A 23,893-nucleotide genomic window follows, 5' to 3' on the forward strand; every position below is an offset into this window, starting at 1 on the left:
TTAGAAAAGATATCACTATCTTTGTTGCAGTGGTTAATACAACCATGATGGTAATTTCAATTGGGGAACCTAATTCAAAGCACATAAGGAATTGTACCTAAACTGGCCCTTTATTAGCACTCAAAATTTGTCAAAATTGTTCCAGAATTCCAAAACCAAATCCAAATAGCCCAAGTCTAGGGCCTCCAGGCTTCGGTATTATTAACCTAAATCCACTAAAGTATATAAGCTAGACACTAGTGTGACGATAGAACCAAGCTCTCTCAACTCTTGAATATTGGGTACTCTTATATTCCCCCCCCCCCCTAAACAGGTTTTCACTTTTCTATAACAATGAAACTAAAAATTATACAATTATCACATGCAAATCTGATAGCTTAACTAATCCCACTTCACCATTTCTCTTCCAACTCCACCTGGTATGGTAACTACAAAATACATTAAAATCTCTGTTGTCTGAAAACAACGTTGTACTAATTATGTACTTTTTGCTTTTGCTATGGTGACCAACTAGGAATGAAAATAGACAAATATAGTACTTACTTTATTTTATTTTTTTATTTTTTTTTGTTTTAATGAGAAAAGATTAGGAATTTCAAATTTAATTTGAAGTAATGGGAGTAATGTAGTTTAGTTTCTTACTTTCTTTTAATTTAATTACTTAGAAGTTGGACCTAGCAGATGCCAATGTGAAGCGGCTTCACCAAATCAAACATTTAGCGTGGACCCAGATGGTGATCTTGTTCTAACTAGGCGTAACAGTAAGTTCTTGTCTATAATACATTTATTTAATGTTAATGTTAGTATTATTATTAGTATTATTATTATTTTGTGAAGTCCAATGTAACGTCAAATTTGATATTGTTTACTGTACAATTTAAAGCCCGTTTGTTTTACGACATTCTCAAATTGGTCTACCAAAGACATGCTAGCTATAATTGGTAACCCTTTATATTCCCAGGTGCTATAGCATTACTACACATAATAATAAGTTTCTTTCTTTTCTTTCATTTCAACCCATATTGATTTCTTTCTTTGTCTTCTTTTTATTTTTGGGTGCAATTTGTACCTTTTAGCACTCTGTTGCTTAAATGGTTTTTGATCATTTTAGATAGGAAGAATACTATGATCTGGATGTAACTAGTTGTCTTGGAAATTGGAATCAACATGTCAAAATCAAGATTCTTGATGGGTCATTTCAATTTTGTTATTTATAACATCAATTGATGGGGTAGTGAGTGTACATTTAGATATAAAGCTTTAGAGGGTTGCTTTTTATTAAGATTTTGTTCTATGTTTGTTTGATGCACTTCACTACTTATAGATCATTGAAGAAGATGATGGGGGGTAAGGAATATGCATTTATATTTCTGGTAATGGCATCCACAAGACACTGAATTAGCCTAGAGATTTATGCATCTTATTGCTATGTCTCATGACCTTTTGGTGGCCGGTTAGACTGAAAAATTGGAAGGGACTCACAAACCGCCCTCTATAGTCTCATGACCTGTGAGGATGAAACTATGTGTAATTGCTTTGTACTCCAAGAGCAATGCTCCATTCTCTCATATAATAGTCAGTTCCGTTTTATGTGAGCAGAGGAAGCATTGCTCCTGTAGTATTGAATAATTTTCTTTTGAAACTATTATCGATCAGTTTTGGACTAAATATGTGATATTCTTGATTCTTGATTTTAGGCAAACACTAGGACCATTTAGTAAACGAAGAACGGGGATTTTCACACCACCAACTGGGCATGGAGTCTTGTAGAGGTTTTTATTTTGTATTTTTTTATAAATTGTCTTCTTAAGTATACGTGTTTAGGCACATATACACGTCTATTTCAAGTGAAATACCGGTGTATAATACTATAACGTTATCATTGTTCTGTTATCTAAACTAATGCGATATTAGATCGTAATTAGATTTATGTAGTAAATTTTAATTAAAATCATAAAATGAATGTATTTAAAATGCAGATGATATAGACAATTTTTTTTTTTTTCTTTTGGATAGAGCAATATACACGTAAATTTTTTGATACACTTATTATGTGGAATTGATCCCAAAAAAAAATAAATTGCAAGAAATACCTACCTAATTTTTTATATTAGAATAACTACCTCAAACTTGAAAAAAATAAGATAATGACTCCCGTGGAAAAACATTAAGGAAATTGGTTCTGAAAGCTTAGAATGTCGGTTTAAATTGAATTATATAGCTCAACTAATTAATTAATTGTACTTATCGTATCTGTGGGGAGTAAAAAGACCCTGATGGGTATGTGGGCCTTTGGGCCATGCTAAGGAAGGCCGACCTGCTCCTGGGTTTAGAACTTGTTAGTATTATGGGTCGGCCCATACGCCGAGGATCCGAGGGTACATCCGAGGATGATTTTTCCCCTCGGACGGACATCGGAGATTCCGGGACTTCATTGGAAAGGTTAGGGAATGACACGATGAAAACCAATGGTAAAAGAGAGTGAACCCTTGAATGTCCTAGAAGCATCGATGCTAGAGAAATACCAAAGATAAAGGCTGCCACCTCCACATTAAAAACCCTGCACCTACCACCCTGGCCGCATTAATGGGGAAGTGACACCTGAACAGTGGAAGGGAAACTTTTGGTTACTATTCAAAGGCACTGAGAAAAGAAATATCTAGGCTAAGGGGGAGTTGGGGCGACACGTGTACAAAGTATCAAAAAGAAGAGTATTTAAGGAGCAACCTAGAACTGAAAAGGGGGACGGACTTTTTTGTAATCTAAAAAGGAAAAGAAAAGAAAGTGAAAGGGATAATATAAGAACAACTCTCGGCTTACGTCCGAGGAGGCTGATTTATAATATTCCTTGTTGTTTCCAAGTACTTGCAACCTTTAGCTTGTCATTTAATCCTCAAACACTTCTAACCTAGGTACCAAGCCCACACTCTACAAATTCATATTGTTTAAGGCTCATTGGGCCTGAGCCCGTAACTGCTCTTGGGGCCAGGTGCAATTGTGCACTTACAGTATCAAAAAAAAAAAAAAATAAAGAGAGAAAAAAGTAATTGCACATAGATATTGCATGGCCCTCTCTAGGAGAGTTAATTGCTGCCACTTACACCATGCTTATTTTCCGAATGCGGAATAATTAATACATCCAGCTTTATAAATTATTAATTCTGGCTTGTTGGGAGCTTATCTACTATTCCGCCCCACCATAAGATTGTTATAAATTCCTTCTAATATTATTCAATTGCAATTCATTATGCAGGAAATTAACACAATGAATATGCTAAATACATGGTTGCCCAGATTTGAGCATGCTCAAAACATGCTTGAATACTTTTCGTTGAGATATCAAAATAATGTATGGCTTTTTTTTAAAAAAAAACTTTTTCTTTTAAAGATCTTTCACATATTAAATAGAGGGAGGGAGGTTTAAATCTTAAACATGTTAGATTAGTGATGATATGGATTTTTAGTGACATTGATGTACACAAAAAGCATGATATGTTAATCATATCATATGGCAGTGATTAGGTCTTATTTTTTGTTTGGGTATGAATAATATGGAACATTCAACACCTCTACAGCAAAAAGCAAGTTAATATATATATATATATATATATATATATATATATATATATTTAAAAGCAAGTTAAATACCAATATTCCCTTCTTAGTATTATTGAGGGGGTGTGTTTCTTTTCTGTAGAATAAACCCAAGTCCAATAAATATTTGAGCCATTCAGAATAATCATTTCATTCGTAGATTTATTTACAGAAAAGTCATAATAAAAACAAATTTTGGTTCCTGTATGATAATTGAGGTGGCTACCAACTTTTGTTGAATGTTACCCATGCTGATCACTTCATGAAGCTCCAAAATTAGTCGGTTTATGTCATCTTTCGCCAGAGCAGAAAAGTGATGCTTGACCTTATGAGTATTGTGATCCAGTAGTCGCTCTCCTGGCTAGACATTAGAACCAATGATGGTTTCATTTTACCATTTTCTTTTTTCTCTCCCTCTATAATCTTTTTAATCAAAATCATCACAGTTAGTGCAGATTTGTGGCATAATATTCACTCAAAATTTTACTTTATTTCTAAGATAAGACCATATATTGCGTGCTTTAGCCTTTAACATCACTGTAGCGTCATTACCATGTTTAAAACTCTTTCACTTCTGTGTGTGTGTTGGGGAGTGATACGATATTTCCACGCTTGTTTTTCTTACTCACTCATTGGGAAAGCCACTATGAACGGGGCTTAGCTATCTTAAGCATGAAATTTCAAGGCCTGATAGTGAACAACATTAATATATTTATGTATATATATATACACACACACACAAAATTTAACACCTTATGATATGTTTGTTAGTGATAGATAAAAAAATAATATTAGTGATAAATAATATTTAATAAACGTGATCTCTGTATTTACCAAAAATGATCTTGACCAAATGCAGCTGCTTATAAATGGTTTAATAAGATGAGTTTTCCAATGTTTACCTTTAATTGTCCCATGATGGAAGAGACATTTACTATTCTCCCTGAATTGGATAATTCAATAAGCTGAATAATTGCTTTGCTCAGTTGCTTGATCCCATAATAGTCTGTTCTTAAACAATTCTTTGCTGTTTCATGGATGCAGGTTTACAAGCTCCTTTAGACGTATGAGATTTGCACCTAGAAGAATCTGCATTATCATAAGCAATGGTAAATGATGTTGCACTCATGTTTAAAAAGTTTTAACAACTACATGTTTTTGTGGGCGCAGGTCGTCCAGTTACTCAATCCACAATTCCGGAGAGATGGTCCCATGCCTCTTTGACTTCACCAAATGCAAATGGTATTTCATTGACCCTCCAGTTACTCTCTCCCTCTCTCTCTCTCTCTCTCTGTGTCTGTGGCCCAATGGAATTGAGAAAAAGGAAAAGAATAATATCTATACTTATCTTGCACTGCTTCTCCATCAAGTCATTACCTCCTCTTTTACTATAAAAAACATTCTTCTGCTCCTTTTTTTAACTTAATCTTATCTGGGTTTGCTTCACCTTCAATGTTCTTTTGCTTTTGCTTTTGTTTTTTTTTTTTTCGTTCCTACTATGTAAGTTGTTTACTTTATTTCTTTATCATTCTTTTTTAGTTTTCCAAAGACTGTTTTTTGAATACTAGTTTGATTAAAAAACTAAATAGGTTGTCTTCGTGTTATAGATTGAACCAGATCTTGCCATCGTCTGAGCCAAGCCGAGTTAGCTGCTGATTTTGAAGGAAAAAAGGGCAAGTAGGTGAATTTTCTGTTCAAGATTACTTAGCTACAAGAACTTAGTTCAAAGATTGGAGGTTTTGGTGTTTGTATCTAAATCAACTGAATTTTTCACACAGTCATAGGTTTCTGTAGAAGGAAAGAATTGCTTTATTTAATTTCCAAAAAAACTTTGGTACTAAGATACTTCCCAATGGAGCCGTCATAATCTTCTTCTTGTTCCAACTTTGGTACTTAAGAGATTTTTTTCCCTTGCAAAATCCCATATTGGTGGATTGTTCAGAAAGCAAGAAAGATGGATATAGATAGCAAATACTAGAAATCTAAGTGCATCGTAAATGGAAAGTAATAATAGTTTTATGTTTCATATTATACGAAGTATGAAGTTCTTGGTTTTTTCTTTTTTTGGTCCAGCAATTGTCATTTTCAGTGGAGAAAACTTGTTAATGTGAGTTATTTAATAAACTTTATGCGCTTGGTTCTTCGTTTAGTCAAAGGATCAACCATATCAATTAAGAAGTTTTCTGCATTTTATTATTGCAAAGAAAAAGAAAAAGTAATTTGGTTGACAAACTTTATGCTCGATCGTTATATATCTCAAGCAAATATGATTGTAGGAATGAAAAAGTCCTTCTGCTTTCTTTGGACTTTGTTGAAAATTCTCACATTTTTATAATATCTAATTTATAGTTATTGTTATTTGATCATTGGTGGTTCCATGTCAACTGTGTACATTAGTAGGTGTGTTCAACAATATTTATCCTACTATAATATTAGTACATTAATTAATGAAATAAATCACATTTGATTTTGATTTAGAAACCCCTATTTTTTTGGATTTGAAGTAATAGCTCAATGGTGGTGGCATCTTTTGTGGTGTATGATGTAGTTTGAACTCTATCACCCCCCCCCCCCTACCATCTATCTACTAAAAATCATTATTGTTTTGGGCCTATATTAGACTCATTCAAAGCCATTAAAACCTTTATGCTGTATTTGGATTTGGGTGATTAAAATCAACATATCTTGTTTAGACAATCAAAAAATGTCAAGAATTTGGATTTAACAAATCCACCAAAGATATTAAAAGTTTAAAATTTTTGAATTTGAAATTACACGTAAAATCAATACATTTGAAATCAAGGTATTTTAAATGTATTTATTTAAAATCCATATAAAAATTAAAATCCAAGTTTCCAAATGCAATCTTAAGTTTTGAGTCTTACTTTATAGTTGACTGATAGGAACTAGGGAGGCTAAGATGCATGCTTACTGGAGTTTTTATGTTGCTAAATACTCATAAAAGAACAAATTTTTCTACTGAAAATTTTGTAATGAGTTGCTTGTATTCCGGTTCTCATATTGAAAGCATATTCATAAAGAGGAAAATCCTAGTTGTTGCAAGTTCCTACCTTCTCCATGTTGGCGACATTGCTTGAAGACTGTCAAGATTGAAAGCCTTAAAGGACATGTAGATAGAGAGATTTTGTACAAGTATTTTTCTGAAAATGAAAAAACTTTGGAGAACTTCCAGTTTCTTGTTGGGGGCATAGCTTGAAGAGTATTTAAATTGTGACCTTGAGAGGATATGCATTCATATACAATGTTCTCTCTTTGCTATGTTTTAGAGAAGTAAAACTCTTGGAAATGGTCCCTTAGATCTGACTGTTAACTTGTGAAATCTTTTAGTCAAAATGAATTTCGTAAAAGTGAACGATTTATAAGATTACTTTAGACATCTTAAATTATTTTTAAGGAACGGATTGTCTCGTGTTTGGCACTAAAGCTAGTATGATTTAGATAAATTATTTGATATTCTTAATGTAACAGTCTACTGGTTGCATATGAGAATGAAGTATGCCCTTCTACCAAACAAGCATGAAAGAAAAAATAATAATATTTTCTTCATTTATACTTTTATCCCCCCTACGTACGTTCTCATTCTCACATTTTTCCTTCCAGTGAAAGAGCACTCAAAAGTCTCAAAATACCAGTGTGCTTTACATTCTAGGCTTTTTTTTATAAAATTTGTAGAATACACAATTTGAATGATGAACTATGTAACCCAATGCAACTTTCTTTCTAAATTGCCTAATTTGTTTCTCATTACTAGCCAACACAAGAATAAATTTCTTTGTTAATGTTTGAGAGAACTAAATGATTTTCCACCATCCTACTATTGTGAGCCTTGCTTTGATGTAGTAGCCAACACAAGAATGAATTTCTTGAGACAGTTTGAGGGAACTAAATGATTTTTCCACCATCTTACTATTGAGAGCCTAGCTTTGATGTACTCCAATGTTTTTGCATTTGAATTGTGTTGGAAGTCATAATTGAGAATTGTATTTTATGGTCCTCACCACGAATTTAAAATTGTATTAAATGTATTTTATGGAAGTCATAAGTGAGACTAATGCAATATTAAAATTGTATAATGAGGACTTGCTTTATGGTGAGTGTACTAGTATAATGGGTTGTGCACATCAGGAACTCTCTTATGTAGAAAATAGATTTCAACTAGCTTGCTTAAAGTAAACTCAGGTGTGGACGTCCTTCTCTCCTTTATGGATCCCAAGTGCATCGTTATGGAGATTCTTAAGTCAATTTCTTTAGGCTAGTAGACAAGCATATCTCTCATTCATTGTCATCTCATGAATAGTTACATGTCACAGCCTCGTAGAGAAGCATATCTACAAGCAATTAGAATTTAACTTCTCTATTCGTTTCTTTTTAATGCAGGCTGTTCAATTTCTCCTGCTCTTTCGTGAACACTAAGCATTCTCATTACTCTGATAGTAAGGCTGAAGAGACAAATTTGCAACATGGCTATCCTTCCTCAAGTGAGTTGTAGTTTCGCAATGACAGATTGCACTTGTAACATTCCAATAGTATAAAACTAAAAGGAAAATGGAGGATTTTACTATATGTTTCATAGTAATTGAGTTGCCATTCAAGGAGTGTTCTATAGAACTTAGAATACTAAGGTTTTAGCCCTTTACACTCACCAAAGCATTACATCTACTCAACCAATGAACAAGACTTTGGTTTTATGTGGATAATGACTGTACAAAGCATGCGTTCACCAAAATGCTGTTGTCATCTTGTTTAATACTTATGGAGTAATAACAACATACTCACATATATGATGATAATAACTCATATCTGTGAAACACCATTTATGCATTACTCTTGTACATTACTGTTTTTTGTTAAATGCAGCCAAAACTCATGTTATTATGTGAGTATGGAAGGAGTTTATAATACTTACTAATTAGCAAGTCAAAGGCTACTGAATAGATAAGGATGGGCACCAAGTCATGAACCCTATTATTAAAACAAGAAATTGATTATTACTCTCTTATTGGAGAAAACTCATCTATAGTATGGAATTTGAAGTAGCCTTTTAAATTATGCCATTGGTACTTATAGAAAATGGGATGGGAGGAGAATGTTAATCATATTTCATGTAATATTATTGAACCACTTGAGTGTGCCATATGCTTGGCTTTCACTTTTTATATGTTCAACGGTAGTATAATAGAGACATAAATATACAGCGGAGTTATTGTGGACCGCCGAAAGTTGATGTAGTTTTAGTCATGCTTAAACGTAGTAGAGACATAAGGCCCACCAAAAGATGCAAAATCACATAAGGCCATTGGTTTCTTAGAGACATTATTGTCCTATATATATATATATATATATATACATACACATATTAATATACACACACCCGCACCTACACGCACATTACACCTACCACATTCGTATTTGTAAATGCAAAAAACCCTTTATTGTTAAACTTGCTTGAATTGGATAAACCCTTGTTGACAGTAATATGTGTGATGGAAATTTTGTGGATTGCAGGTTAGGGAAGAGCTTTTTTGAAGATAGTAGACGAGAACAGTCAACTGGTATATGAAGTACTTTCCTTTTCAACACCTGCAACTTTTTCTCATGAATTAAGTGTGATTGCATTATTTACTTCTGTGATGACATTGTGTACAACTGAAAGGAAACAACATGAGTCATTTATTTACGCATTGTTGATGGATTACGTTCATATAGGTTATTTTGAAGCACATATTTCGTATGAAACCAACATTACACTCGTGCATTCAAAATTTCATTTACTCACTTTTCACCAATGACCCAAGTATGTAAGCATCATGGTATGACATAGTTAAAAATTATTATGGATGTACTAAATATTACAATTACGTTAATTGGGTGTTTGTTAATATATTTTTGAAACACTCTACTGCTTATCTACTTTTACAACTTATCACATTGATATGCGTCTACGATAAGTGTTATGTGCTCTAAGAAATTTTAAGCATACTTGGGTATGTCTGTTCCTAACAAATCATAAATGATATTATATATAATAATTATTACCTCCGTAGTAACAAATCTTGGTGTAGGTAAAATTTCGTAACTATTGTGCTGCAATGGATAAAAGTTGGATGGACAAGAAGAGGGGTTCAAGGGAATATTTTGAAGGTGTAGCAAAATTCGTGGAATTTGCCTCTTTATCTGCGCGCAATGGGAAGATCTTGTGCCCTTGTGTGAAATGTGTGAATTTGATTTCAGTACTGCCAAATGTGGCACGTGATCATTGTTGGGCTTCGGGGATGCTTAACAATTACAAAGTTTGGAAATTTCATGGGGAATCGGCGGCTGCCACGCCGGCTACCGTATGTGGGAGCTCTCATGTGCAAGAAACCCTAAATGAATATGGTGATTTTCGTGGGATGTTGCACGATTTGTGCCCCTGCATGAAATGGCACCCGAACCAATGGAAGAAGGTCTTACTATGCAACATGTGGATGAAGGGATGAATGATGAGGCCAATAAGTTTTACAAGATGATAGATGATGTAGACAAACCTTTATATGAAGGCTGTACAAAATTTAGCATTTTCTCGGCCATTGTTGTGTTGTTCCAGTTGAAGACTCTGTGTGGTTGGACGAACAAGTCATTTACAATGTTGCTTCAAGTTTTGAAGGATTTACTTCCTTCAGATGCCAAGTTGCCAAAAGACCATTACGAGGCTAAGAAGATAATCCGAGACTTGGGTTTGGGTTATGAGAAGATTCATGCTTGTCCCAATGACTGCATGCTATTTTGGAAGGACAATGTTAACCTCGATGCGTGTCCTTGTTGTACCGCTTCAAGGTGGAAAACAAATGAGGCATCTGTTGCTAGTAAAAATGCTTCATCCATTAAGGGAAAGAAGAAAGCTGCAAAGATCCTACGGTGGTTCCCTTTAAAGCCAAGATTGCAACGGCTATTTCTTTCACCCGATTTTGCTAGTTCTATGAAATGGCATGTTCATGGTCGTACTGATGATGGGGTTATGCGGCATCCTGTTGACTTCGAGGCACGGAAAATGTTTGATACTAAGTATTTGGAGTTCTCGTCTGACCCTCGTAATGTCAGACTTGGATTAGCTGCAGATGGGTTCAACCCCTTTGGAATTATAAGTACTAGTCACAGTACATGGCCTGTCATGTTGGTCCCCTACAATCTCCCACCTTGGTTGTGCATGAAACGATCATCTTGGATTTTATCAGCGGTTATTCCTGGTCCTACCTCACCAGGGCTTGCTATAGATGTGTACTTGCAACCATTAGTAGAAGAACTAAGGGAGTTATGGGATGTTGGAGTACAGGCATACGATGCATCTTCAAAAGAAATATTCCAATTGCGTGCAGCATTGATGTGGACTATAAATGATTTTCCTGCATATGCAGATTTGTCGGGTTGGAGTACCAAAGGTGGGTTGGCGTGTCCTTCTTGTGCTACGGAGACCGACTCTCGGTATTTGAAAAATGGCCATAAATTCTGTTACATGGGACATAGGCGATGGTTGGATGTTGACCACAATTTTCGGGAAGAAGGTATGTTATTTGATGGATCTAATGATACACGATTGGCTCCTGTACCACCAGTCGCGTCACAGATTATTCCGGACACTGAACATTTAGTTGGACGTTGTCTGGGAAGGAAATGTCAACTTGCTTACAATAAAAGAAAGAGAGGGGAGGCAGATCAAAGTGGTTGGAAGAAGAGAAGTATATTGTTCACCTTGCCTTATTGGGAGGATCACAAGTTGCGACACAATCTTGATGTGATGCATATAGAGAAGAATGTGATGGACAATATACTTGGCACACTGTTGAACTTGAAGGATCAAACAAAGGATAATTACAAGGCACGCCTTGACTTGGCGGACATGGGGATAAGGACTCAACTTCACCTACAACGAAGAAGTGATGATAAGTATATTATACCACCCGCTTGTTTTCATATGAGTTCATCGGAGAGAGATGGTTTCTTGCAAGTTTTGAAGGATGTAACAGTGCCTGATGGGTACGCTTCCAATATCTCACGCCGCGTGAATATGAAAGAACGCAAGATTTCTGGGTTGAAGAGTCATGATAATCACATCTTGATGCAGCAATTGTTTCCCATAACATTACGCGGGTCTTTGCCATCTCATGTTACTAGGCCTTTGATAAAGTTAGCTTGCTTCTTTAGAGAAATTTGTTCCAAAACCCTTAGTGTTTCAGATATTGCGACTGTTGAGGCAGACATTGCAGTGACGTTGTGTGAATTGGAAAAGATATTTCCTCCATCCTTCTTTACAGTGATGGTACATTTGGTCATGCACTTAGATGCTGAAGCCAAGATTGGTGGTCCAGTGCACTACCGGTGGATGTATCCCATTGAGAGGTAAGACGTATGTAATATTATTGATTAACTATGAGTTTCATGTGCGCAGCTAAATAACCATGGCCAATCATTAATCTTCATATTCCTTTATAGGTACCTCGGACGCCTTAAGTCTTACGTACGAAATAGAGCTGCTCCAGAAGGGTCTATTGTTGAAGGATACATCGTAGAGGAGTGCTTAACATTTTGTTCACGGTATATGGAAGGAGTTGAAACTATATTCAACCGACCGACCAGGACGATTGAGGAGTCAACAGGGGTTGTTTCAATTGTGACACTAAGCAATAGAGAGTGGACCCAAGCCCATCGCTATGTTTTATTCAATTCTGAAAACATCAACCACTTTCGTGAGTAAGTACTACATATTCCAATATGAGTGCACGTCAAACCATTGTACGTTAGGTCTATTAACCCTAATACAATTGCCTGCACAGGATGCACAAAAGATTGATGGAGGACGAACTCCGAAAAGGCCACCATTGTATATCCGAGGCCATTATATATAAGCACCACATGGAGAAGTTTTGTAGTTGGTTTAGGTGTCACGTACGTATGACAGTTTCAACTTCTTCAAGTAGTAACACTATGGTTACTTGTACTGATATGATTAATTTTGTTTTTATATGTTAGGTGATGTCATTGACTATTGCTGATAGGGAAAGGGAGGGAGTTAGTGATACCCTTGCTGCACTGTCCAAATGGCCATATAATTATGTAAAGCGGCTGAAGCATTATGTCATAAATGGTTTAAAATTTAGGAGTGTAAAAGATGAGGTAAACAGAAAAACGCAAAATAGTGGAGTTAGTGTCTCTACTGATGGTGGCATTACATACTATGGTGTTTTAAGTGATATAATCGAGTTGAATTATTCTGAGAATATCAAACATGTGTTATTCAAGTGTAAATGGGTTGATGACCAAAATAGGAGAGGATATAAGACTGATGAGTTTGGGTTTCCTATGGTGAATTTTACACACTTCATACATGGTGGGAATGAAGTGATAGATGAACCGTATGTCTTGGCATCTCAAGCTACACAAGTTTTTTATGTGGAAGACAAAAGGCAGAAGGATTGGTATGTTGTTGTCAAAACTAAAGCTAGGGATGTCTTTGATGCCGGTGTTGGTCCCCAACGTGATGAGGATGACACATATAGTTTTTCTGAGAATGTTCCGTACAATGTGGCTTGTAATGAGGTTGTGAGTGACAACCTTGGTTGGGCTCGGGATGATGTAGAGGGAATGACAATTGATGCCTCTATCATTGCTCAAAGAGATCTTCATGAAGTGGCCAACTTAGACGATTGTGAGTTTATTGACGATGAGTCCAACAATGAAGATGCCAACGAGGATGAGTACACCGATGATGAGTAGTGTAATAGCTTAGTGGTGTATTATGTGTTTGGATGTTACAACTATTAATGAAAATGGATGTCATCATGAATTTGTTGGAATGCCTCTGTGTAGTATTTGATTTCTTTGTTAATGAAACATTAATGCTGTTAATTCCTTAAATTTTTACTTATTATGAACTTTGATATATGTTCCTGTGGTGTTAGGGTTTCCGTTTGTTGTTGTTAAAGTGTTTGGCAAAGATAAGCTTTTAAACTTTAATAGGTGGCTTGTATATGTTGTTAAATATTAAAATGAGTTATTTTACTTTGTGTTTTTCACTTGCATTGTAAGCAATTAATTATTGTCTATAATTAACAATTTCTTTGTGTTCTAAAGTTGTTGAACGCAGGAATGGGAAGGAAACGGCCATTGAAGTTTGTTCATGTTGGCAAAGGATCGTCGCGTTTGAGACAGAGGAGGGAGGAGGAGTTGGAGGTCGGCTATACTACTGAGCAGGCAAGAGCCGATGCAAGTGCTGATGGGACACAACCCCCAGGATGTGGACACGTCTTAAAATGTAACGTTTGATATTTATTACTCGACGCATCATTATGCTGTTGTTGGTTGCAGCAATGAGAAGGGATCGTGGATTAACGGTGGTTGAAGTTGGCGAAGGAAATGGACGTTCACGACAGAGCGTGCAGGAGGAGCTGGACGCCGCCTTTGCGGCTGATCAAGCAAGAGGGGATGCAAGTGATGATGATGAGACGCAACCCCCAGGTAGTTTACATGTCTAGGGACAATTTGAATTTTTAGCATACAAATTTCCTTTAATATTAATCTTAATTATTACCATGGTTCGTTTACATGGTTTTTATTATGTTTATGGGGATAACAACAATAGGCTGTCAATTGCTTCTTTTGAATTTTTGAAAATATGAACTTTGTTAATTCACTTATTGTATTCAGTAATAAGTAAATTAACAAAACGAATGGGAAAAAAAGAGTAACTAATAATATAGTATGAAAATGTTCACATTTACGAAGAGCATATTCATGTTACTTGAGCAGTTGAGCACTTGAGCTAGATACAGTAACTTCTGTAATTGTTCACTTAGAAATTTATTACCATGGTGGTTTTTTAATGTGCAGATGATGTAGTTCAAGAAACCCCAGCATCCAATAATTTGCGTAAAAAGCGTGGGAATACGCTGCTTACGCGAATATGGAGTCTTCCACCTAATATGAAAATTGAATGTGCGTTAAATGCACGCGGCCAACCAATTGGGGAGAGCGGAAAAACATTCAAAAGGTGGTTGGGCACTTTTTGCCTCAGCCACGTCTACTGCCCACTTGTGCCAACTGCTTGGACGCGTGTCCCGACTAGCCACAAAGTAGATAGTTGGACGGAAATTGAGGTAGTATCAAATTAAGCTACTTTAAACTGTTATGTATAATCGTGTGTGTGGTAAGTCTCGGATTTTTCAGTAGGGTGGACTATTGTACTATGCTAACTCAATTTTTGCATTGCAGAAACGGTGGATCATTGACCCCGAAATTATCCAACCAGCTGATCAAATGACTTGGGCAATGCACCAGCTGGGGGAATTGAGGAGGAATCGACGGGGCAAGTTGAAAAGGAAATGCTACAAAGATGATGCGTTGAGAGAAGATGTCATTCAAAGCAGACCAGATTGGGCTGACGAGCAGGAGTTTATTCAGCTAGTTGACTATTGGTTTCATGAAGACACGCGGGTATGGAAATTTTCTTGCTATTTTATCTGTTACTGGTAATATACATAGGATGTGGTATTTGAATTTACCGAGTACAGTTTATGGACACACTGATTTCTTTTAGTTTTTATTTTGTTCGTAGACATTAAGTAGTACGAACAAAAGAAGTCGTGGTAAACAGAAGGAGATCGCAAGATCAGGGCCTATAAGTTTTGCCTAAACTGCAGACGATATGGTAAGAAATGCATTATATAACAACTACCCAGGGTTTTAATATTGTACATGTATGTAGATTGAAAGGTAAAGAATATAAAGAGTTTGTTGAAACTAATTTACAGAAGAATCTTTAGCATTTTGTGTGAATTAATATGGAATTGTTAGCCTTGCTTGCCTCATTAGGAAAATTCCGTAATAAAACGTTCGGTTAGAGGACCATGTGAGGTTTCATGTTGATGCAAATGAGAGCACAGTGTTGGGGTAAGGAAGACTTGGCTTCTATGCATGTTCATGACCGTGAATACACATTTCTTGTGGTGTTTCCTATTCTTAATTAGTGATTTCATTAAGAACTATGTTTGACACATTGTGAACTTGCTATATTGGTTTGGTATATAGCGATTGGTTGTTCTTTGAATGTGCTTTTCTTTATTACATTCTCTGTGGAAAACTAAATAGGTTGAAAGTGGACAACTGCAATACAATTGGCATGCATATGTGACATTGGTGCATGCATACAACACATAGGAGTGATTAATGCAGCGTGATAATGTGTGACTATATTTAAGGTACAATTGTAGGATGCCTAGTTGGTGGTTTCGATTGATAAACACGGCTATCACACGATTAATTACCAAACTCATAGTTGCATCTAAACTTAAGCTGATTTAACTTGTGCATGGAAGGTACTATCAAAGTACACCTATTTGTTACACTTTGCACAAGATAGGAGTATTGACACAAGGATACAACTTTGGTGTTTTCAAAATATGTTTGTGAACTATTTTCGTACAAACAAAGTAAGAATAAGTGAACCATATTAAAAGAAAATAGGGTATTGAAAAAATGATTGTCATAGTTGAGTTGGAAGAATGTATGAAAGTGGATGAACCATTAAGGAATATGCATATGGAAGGAGTTGTGTACATTGTCATTTAAGTTTATTTAGAAACTTAGATTTTATACTACAACGGTGTAATTCTGAGTGCAGAATGCATTTTACATTGTTTTGAGTCAATGACAAACCATACAACTTGAGTGTATAGTTCATTTCAATGAATATAAACATGTGCGTAATATTTACTCTTTTTCTTTAACCTGTCCACTTTGCTACTCTATAAACAGTTGTCATAGATGTATATTTACATGTTCGTCAATTTTTTATATGCAATGACATACAACACCAAAGCTAGCTTCTATGCATAAAGATAGGGACCAAAACCGTTTCATACTAAGCATTCGCATAAAGATAACAAAACTTGTCTTCTTGAACGTAATAATGTAATGATTAGTATTTTAGTATACATTATACTGCATGTTATGAGTGAAATTCCGTTTGCTAAGTTTGGCTGTCGATTGCCGCTTTATATTACCAACATAAATTTTCACTATTGTAATAAGAATGTTGAATATGTAGGCAAAAGAAACTGGGCAGGCAGTGGAGCGTGCCGTGCTTTTTGCGAAAGTATACAGCACCAAAGAAGGGCATCCTGTTACTCCTGATGTGGGGGAGAAGATCGTAAGTCGTATATCGTAACTTATTTCTTTTGTATTTTGTGCGTGAATTGTTTAGCTAACAATGGCCTACGTTATTTGGTTCTTGTGTGATAACAGAAACAAATGACTGAAATTTTGGCACGTGGGAGCTCACTACAAGGATCACGACGCGAAGGAATCCTATGGTCAAAGGATGATGCTTTTGCCCAAGTGATGGGGGCAGAATGCTCTGGACGTGTTCGTGGGGTGGGTTTTGGACCAACTCCATCAGGAAGAAATGGGTCCAACCGTTCATGCTACACACTTCCATCGTCGTCCATCGAAACAGCCAATAGAATGACTGAATTGGAAACTTCGCACCAAACTTTGAAAGACCAACTTGCCCAGGTAGAGCAGAGGCATCAGGAGCAAATCGCTGAGTTACATGAGCAGCATAAGGCGGAACTCACCTCAGCAATTGCCCAATCAGAAGCAAGGCATAACGAAAAAATGGCAGAGGTGATGAAAGTAATGGGAGAGATGGTACGTGATTTACGCAGTGATATAACTGCTTCACAGCTGCAATCCCAGGTACTAAAAATGTTGTGTTTAGTTTAATTTAAAGGAAATAGTGGTTTATTGCAATGAATTGTTACGTTAGAAATAACACGATGTGTTTAATGTATTCAGGGTAACACTGCATCGAATTGAAGACTCTTCGTGGATATTTTGTGATTGTATATTGTATTATCTACAGAGTGACAATATTTTGGCTGTTCATGAAGGAGTATGGTAGACATTATTATTATTTTGATATTATACACATGTCAATCATGTCATTCAAAGATGGCCAATATTTTTTGTGCACACACGGCCTTGTAGTTGTATCTTTTGTATATGTAGACAACTACATTAATGCTTTAACAACATAGAAGACCAAGAGGATTAAATAGTGAAGCCATGCATTCTCATTATAAGTTTGAAATTTGAACAATACCATTTCATAATTTGTGGTTTGATTTGTTTTCTATATTGTTATTTTAGTACTTTTTGCTGGTTCAATTTCTGTAATTTTGTTGTATAGGAAAGTTTCCATTATCGCTCGTGTTGATAATGGCAATTCCTACCTTTGATGATAGGCTTTTGGAGTGCACTAGGACCATTAAGACAGGACATGGTCAGCCTCAGTACCTTCGCAAGTTGCAGGTATGACGTCACTTTTAAAAGATTTGTTTTTGTTGTTGTTTAGAAAGAATTTGACCTTTGGTATTCAAAGGAATTTGTATTGCTTTTCGAGTGGGCTAGTTTAAGAGTGATGAGTGAAGTTTATACTTGTCACATTGTCTAGGAAGAGACATGCATAGGGAATGATATGAAATTATTATTGCTTTTGAGTGTATGACAACTGAGAAGTTATGAATTTTTACTATTTACTACGAAAAAGTGAGTAAAAAGTTGCAAATCTTATCTAACTGCTGCCATTATATTTTTGTAGATCCATTGAAACATAAACTGTATTCTACCTGGAAGGTAACAAGAGTATTCACATGTAGACAAGAGCTTGGAGATGGAAGGAACCCCTAGAAGCATCAATGTAATGTTTGTAGTTGAGGATGGTTGAAAAATCATATGTTGATGCTTATTTATGTAGACAAGAGCCTGTATTCAATTGCATATTCCTTGAAGGTTGATAATTTTCCATAGTCTTTAAAGCTTGATTGAGATTGTGACAGATTTGAGATTGTTATTTTGTTGCATGTGTTGAAATTTTACAGGAATAAGAAGTTGGAATTGTGTATGTGACAGGTTGAATTGTGTATGTGACAAGTTTTTTATAGTAGCGTTTCTATAATTTATAGCAGCGTTTGTTGCTGCATCTGAATGTGTACAGATTTAAAAAAAAAAAAAAAAGTCTATAGCCGCGTTTTTAAAACGCGGCTATAGAAAAATTCGAAAAACACTACAGGGCTTATAGCCGCGTTTTCAAAACGCGGCCATAGCAAATGGGCTGGAGCCACGTTTTTGAAAACGTGGCTAAAGCACGTACTGTAGCCACGGTTTTAGAACCGCGGCCATAGCCACGGTTTCAGAACCGCGGCCATAGCCACGGTTTCAGAACCGCGGCCATAGCCACGTTCTATGGCCGCGTTTCTAAGACGTCTATGGCCGCGTTTTAAACGCGGCTAATCTTGCTTCAGGGCAACTTACCAATTGCCCTATAGCCACGTTGTAAACGTGGCTATGGCCGCGGTTTTGAAACCGTGGCTACAGAATGTCCTGTAGCCACGTTTCTAAAAGCGTGGCCATTGGTCTGCCTATAGCCACGGCTACAAAAAACGTGGCCATAGGCCTATAGTTACGCATTTTAGGCCGTGGTTAAAAACGTGGCCTAAAAAAACGCGGCTATAGACCAAATGGTCCTATAGCCACGTTTTTTGGAGCTGTAGCCACGTTTTAAAAACGCGGCTATAGCTCCTTTTTTTTGTAGTGTCATAACACACACACATATGGACAGGATATGATTATGAAATGAAACTCTTAAGGGACAAAAATTCTCTGAGCCGCTCTCTGGTGTAGTTTGTTGCTAGAGCCTCTAACTACTAGCAACAAACTACACCAGTTGTTTCTCTTCACAATCTCCAATGCAAGTCAAGTATGTTGACCACAAGTTTGATATCTCAAAAACTTAAAGGTCTCTTGAGAATTTCAACAAGCATTTGTAATTTTCCAGCCATCCAAATCAGATAAGGTTACAAGAAGGTATCAAAATCTAATAAATATAAGGCATATCAATAAAAAATAACTAATCCACTCACAAAGGAAAGATATATATTAGTGATAAGTTTTTTTGCACACATATCTCTCGTTTATAGGATTTTGATACGGATGACGTGATATTATTTGATATAAAATACTTTTTCCAATATTACACATTTTCTGGTAAAGTTTTCTCAAGGGTCAATGGGAGAGGGTGAAGGTATGGGAGAATACAAGAAATTCTCTTCCAAGATATATACACTAGCCTCATGCCTTCACTCTATACAAGAAATATCAATGTTACAGATAAGTGGGGGAGGACTGGGGTAGAAAGGTAATTTCCATCGGTCCCTTTTCTTCTTTCACAATTTATGTCCATTTTTAAGGGATTGAATTTTGGTGGGCAAGAAGAGAAAATTGTTAGGCCCACCAGTTTCTATTCACAATATTTTCACCCTAACCAACCAAATTGTTAGTGTTCCTCTACCCCACAACAAATGCTAAAAAATTATAATTAAAATTTAAGTGAAAATAATATCTAATTAAAAAAGAAAAACTTAAACCTACCACAACCTAGACCATCGTGAACCACCGCAAGCAAAATTCTACTCTTGACTATCAACCCACAATCAAACTCCCAAACCACCATTCTCAATCCCCAACTCACCCTAACCAAATACCATATTCACCATCTTTCACTATTAAACAACCATTGCTATGACTAAGTGTTTGTTTGTTTAAGCTTTTAGGGGCTGAAACGCACGTTTGTTTAAAAGTTGGACAAAAATTACCGTTTGGTTCAGTAGAAACGCAACTTTTGGGTAAAATTTGCGTTTTGGGCCAAGGCATAAAACGCGCAAGCCAATTATGGAGCTCTAGAGGTTCATAAACAAAAAGTCCATGCGCGTTCTGAAGCTATCTGTTGGGCTCTTTCGAAAATTACCAAATTACCCTTGATAAATCATCAGTTCTCACGCTGTCCCTCATTCCTCTCATCTCTTCTCTGCTCTACCCTCTCCGTGCTGCTACAAGTCTCTTCGTAGTGAGTCATCCGTGAATCTTCTTCCTCTTCTTCTGCTTTCTTCGTCTTCTTCAACGCGCATTGATCTGTATTTTTTTTTTTTATTTATGTCTAATCTGATCTGAGAAATACATTTTGAAGGTAGAGATTTGATCAACAAAACACCAAGCAACACTGATCTGCTACCAAAAACCACCAGGTACCAACACTGATCTAAATTTTTTTTTTTTTTTTTTTACCAAGTGTGGGAAAAAAAATTTCAGATCTTGCATGCTTTGTTCTTGCTAATGATCTATTTGTTCTCTTGCCGGGTACTGAAAATTTTTTTAGCTACATGCTTTGTAATTTTGTTTTCTTTTGTGGATGCTCTGTTTGACTATTAAGGACTGAGGAAATCTGTTAAATTAGTCCCACACTTTTTGGGAAGCTGAAACAGATAAAAAAAGAATATATTTTTAAAGTATTGGGATGCTTCAAATTTTTTGTTTTTTGTTGTGTTTGATTTGTTTTCTCGGCAACCCAGAAGAGAGTTATTGTTATAGATTAATGGGTATTGTTCCTTTACTTGTTTAGTTATTTGTTTTTGTTGATTGGAATTTACAGTGGTTTGAATCTTGCTATGAATGGTTTGTAGACTTGTAGCTCATAATTCTAATAGAAAAAAGACAAAAGTTTGGGTCTGGGGTCTGAAAATCAGAGGAGAAAAAAGAAAATATGTAGCTGTTGTCAGGGTGATCATGGGGTTTTTATTAATAGTGATCTGATTGAATTAAAAACGTTGAGATTTGTTTTTGGAACTGACGATTGAAAGGTAACGAGCAATGTAGTGTTCGATTTAATCTGTTGATGGTATTGAAGAAAAATCGGCTTAAAAAGATTTTTACCATATAAATTTAAATATGAGGATTATTGTTGACGGCAAAGCTAAGTATTGATGTGGGGGTCTCTATTGATGTAATAACATGGTGATAAATGCTTTAGTTTATGTATTACTTCTTCCTCTTTGGTTTGGATGACTCCTTTTGTGCAATCAAACATGTGTTTCTTTTTGAAAGTGGACTAGATTTGTGAGTCTTTATGAATGATCGTTATAACGAAAGGTGGTGGGGAGAGACAGTTTGTGATCCATGGATTTCTGATTGGGAAATGGTATCTTAGCACTGTGGCTAGTGTGTTATGCGCTAATATAACTAATAGAGTAATGAATTGGTTTGTTAGTAGTGTGTTAATTTTCCAGGCTGTTCTTTCTTAAATCTTCTTATTTTGATGGGAGAACCAAGGCTGAACTCTAATCATGTTTGTAACTAGTTCACTAGATTGAAATATTATGAATTCAATTTTTTGCATTTCTTATGGTTGGTTAACTTTATAGATGGGTAAAAACACCACTTCCAACCCAGAGGCAAAAAAGGCTAGAGCATTATGGGATGTTAATCTAGTGTGGACAACTACTTTTTGTAACCTTTGTGTGGAACAGATTCAAGCCGGGAATAGATCAAAAGGTGCTGCCTTTAGCACCGAAGGTTGGACCAATTTGGTGACCAAATTTTGTGATGAGACCGGTCCAAACTATGATAAGGACCAATTAAAAAGTAGGTGGGATGTATTAAAAGGTGATTGGAGAGTGTGGGAACAATTGAGGAATCTTGACACAGGTTTAGGTTGGGATGCAGTGAAAGGAACGATTCGTGCTAGTGATGATTGGTGGAAGCGGAAGTTGGAGGTGAGTTGAGTATTTTATTAATATGTAGTTAGTTGGAGATAGTTTTTTTATATTATTGTTATATGAGTGAAATTACAATTACATTTTGTAGGAATTACCCAAAGCTAGAAAATTTCTAGAGAAAAGTCCACAGAATCTAGAGCAACTTGATATAATGTTTAGGGATGTTGCAGCAATTGGAGTAGTTGCATGGACCCCTTCTTCAAATACACTCCCTCCAACAATGCCACAAGAGGGTGCTGGTGATTCAGATGGTAGCTCCGAATTTAAGGATGATCGATGTGACATGAGTTTAGACATTAATAGTTTGCAGCAAAGATATACTAGTCAATCACGTAGTTCAGGACAAAAGCGAACTAGTGAATCAATACCCTCACAGAAGAAAAAGAAGAAGATAGGAGAAGCTGCAATGTTGGACAATCGTATTAATCAATTAATAACTGTATGTTAGAATAAGTCTGAAGGTACTTCTCGAGAGTCACCAAGTTCTATTGATAATGTCATGGCGGTTGTGAGAGCATTTCCTGGAGTGGATAGTTCGTTTATGGTTCAAGCTTCCTATATCTTACTTGGGTTATTGATATGTATTTTATATCTTTTTACATTTTTATGTAGTACAATTTAAACTTGGATTATTGGTGTATATTTCATCATCTTTTTACATTTTCATTTTGTGCTTCATGATGATGAAAATTATTTAGATTTAATTAATATTAATAAGAAGTCATTAATGGTAATAACAAATAATTATGACACTAAAAAAGAAAATTGCCCAAACATTATTAAAATAATACCAATAATATATATATATATATATATTTTATTATTATTATTATTATTTTTTAGTAAGTATATGAAGTAGTTGATTTAAGTATGAAACAAACTTACATAAAAAAAAGTATGAAATAAACTCTCTTATATATACATTGTCCTTTTTAGTAATTTATCCCTCAAATTGCCACTTTTATAAGTGCTAGCCAAACACTCAGCTTTTTCAAAAAGCACTTTTTAACAGTTTTTACCAAACATTTAGCTTTTTGAAAATACACTTCTTTATATTATGCACTTTTTGAAAACTCTACTTTTTCATTATGCACTTTTACAAAAAGCTGAACTCACCCTAAGACCCATTGGCCACTGTACTCAACACATGCTCAAACCTTTATCTCAAACTAGTCTCATCACACGCGCTTTGCGCGTGTGATGAGACTTTTCTTTTTTAATGGTCCTATTTTGTTAAAAAATCTGTATTTAATTATTTTATATATATATATATATATATATATGATTTTTATTTTAAAAATCTAATTTATAAGTGAATAAATCAATTTAAAAATTAATAGGAGAGTGGTCCTATTTTTTAGGCAATATTTTAGTGGGAGTTGGAGTTGCATTTTTACCAGATTGTCCTTTAGTTTTGTCTCTACTTAAACATAAGATTGTATGGGCATTTTTGAACTAAAAAATGACTTTTTACCGGATTATCCTTTAATTTTGTCTCTATTTAAACATGGGACTATAGGGGCATTTTTGAACTAAGAAAATAGGAATCCAAACAGGGGAAGCTTCTTAAATAATAGTATAGATAACTTACTCACCTCTAAAGCCCCACTCAACTAGCACAATATGTTTCAACTAGC

At 35.5% G+C, this 23,893-nt stretch overlaps 2 protein-coding genes across 2 annotated transcripts; both read left to right on the forward strand.

The window, feature by feature from the left end:
- Positions 1–13,972: 13,972 nt before the first annotated feature.
- Positions 13,973–17,631, forward strand: LOC142637844 (uncharacterized). The gene is made up of 7 exons (XM_075811798.1): positions 13,973–14,106; positions 14,479–14,744; positions 14,860–15,081; positions 15,203–15,295; positions 16,694–16,795; positions 16,891–17,343; positions 17,443–17,631. Exons 4-7 carry the CDS (start codon positions 15,293–15,295, stop codon positions 17,461–17,463), a joined length of 579 nt encoding a protein of 192 aa, XP_075667913.1. The 5' UTR covers positions 13,973–14,106; positions 14,479–14,744; positions 14,860–15,081; positions 15,203–15,292; the 3' UTR covers positions 17,464–17,631.
- Positions 17,632–21,902: 4,271 nt separating this feature from the next.
- LOC142639601 (L10-interacting MYB domain-containing protein-like) lies at positions 21,903–22,704 on the forward strand. The gene is made up of 2 exons (XM_075813757.1): positions 21,903–22,253; positions 22,345–22,704. Exons 1-2 carry the CDS (start codon positions 21,903–21,905, stop codon positions 22,702–22,704), a joined length of 711 nt encoding a protein of 236 aa, XP_075669872.1.
- Positions 22,705–23,893: the final 1,189 nt, after the last annotated feature.

The sequence above is a fragment of the Castanea sativa genome, chromosome 6 (assembly GCF_040712315.1).
Source record: "Castanea sativa cultivar Marrone di Chiusa Pesio chromosome 6, ASM4071231v1".
NCBI lineage: Eukaryota > Viridiplantae > Streptophyta > Magnoliopsida > Fagales > Fagaceae > Castanea > Castanea sativa.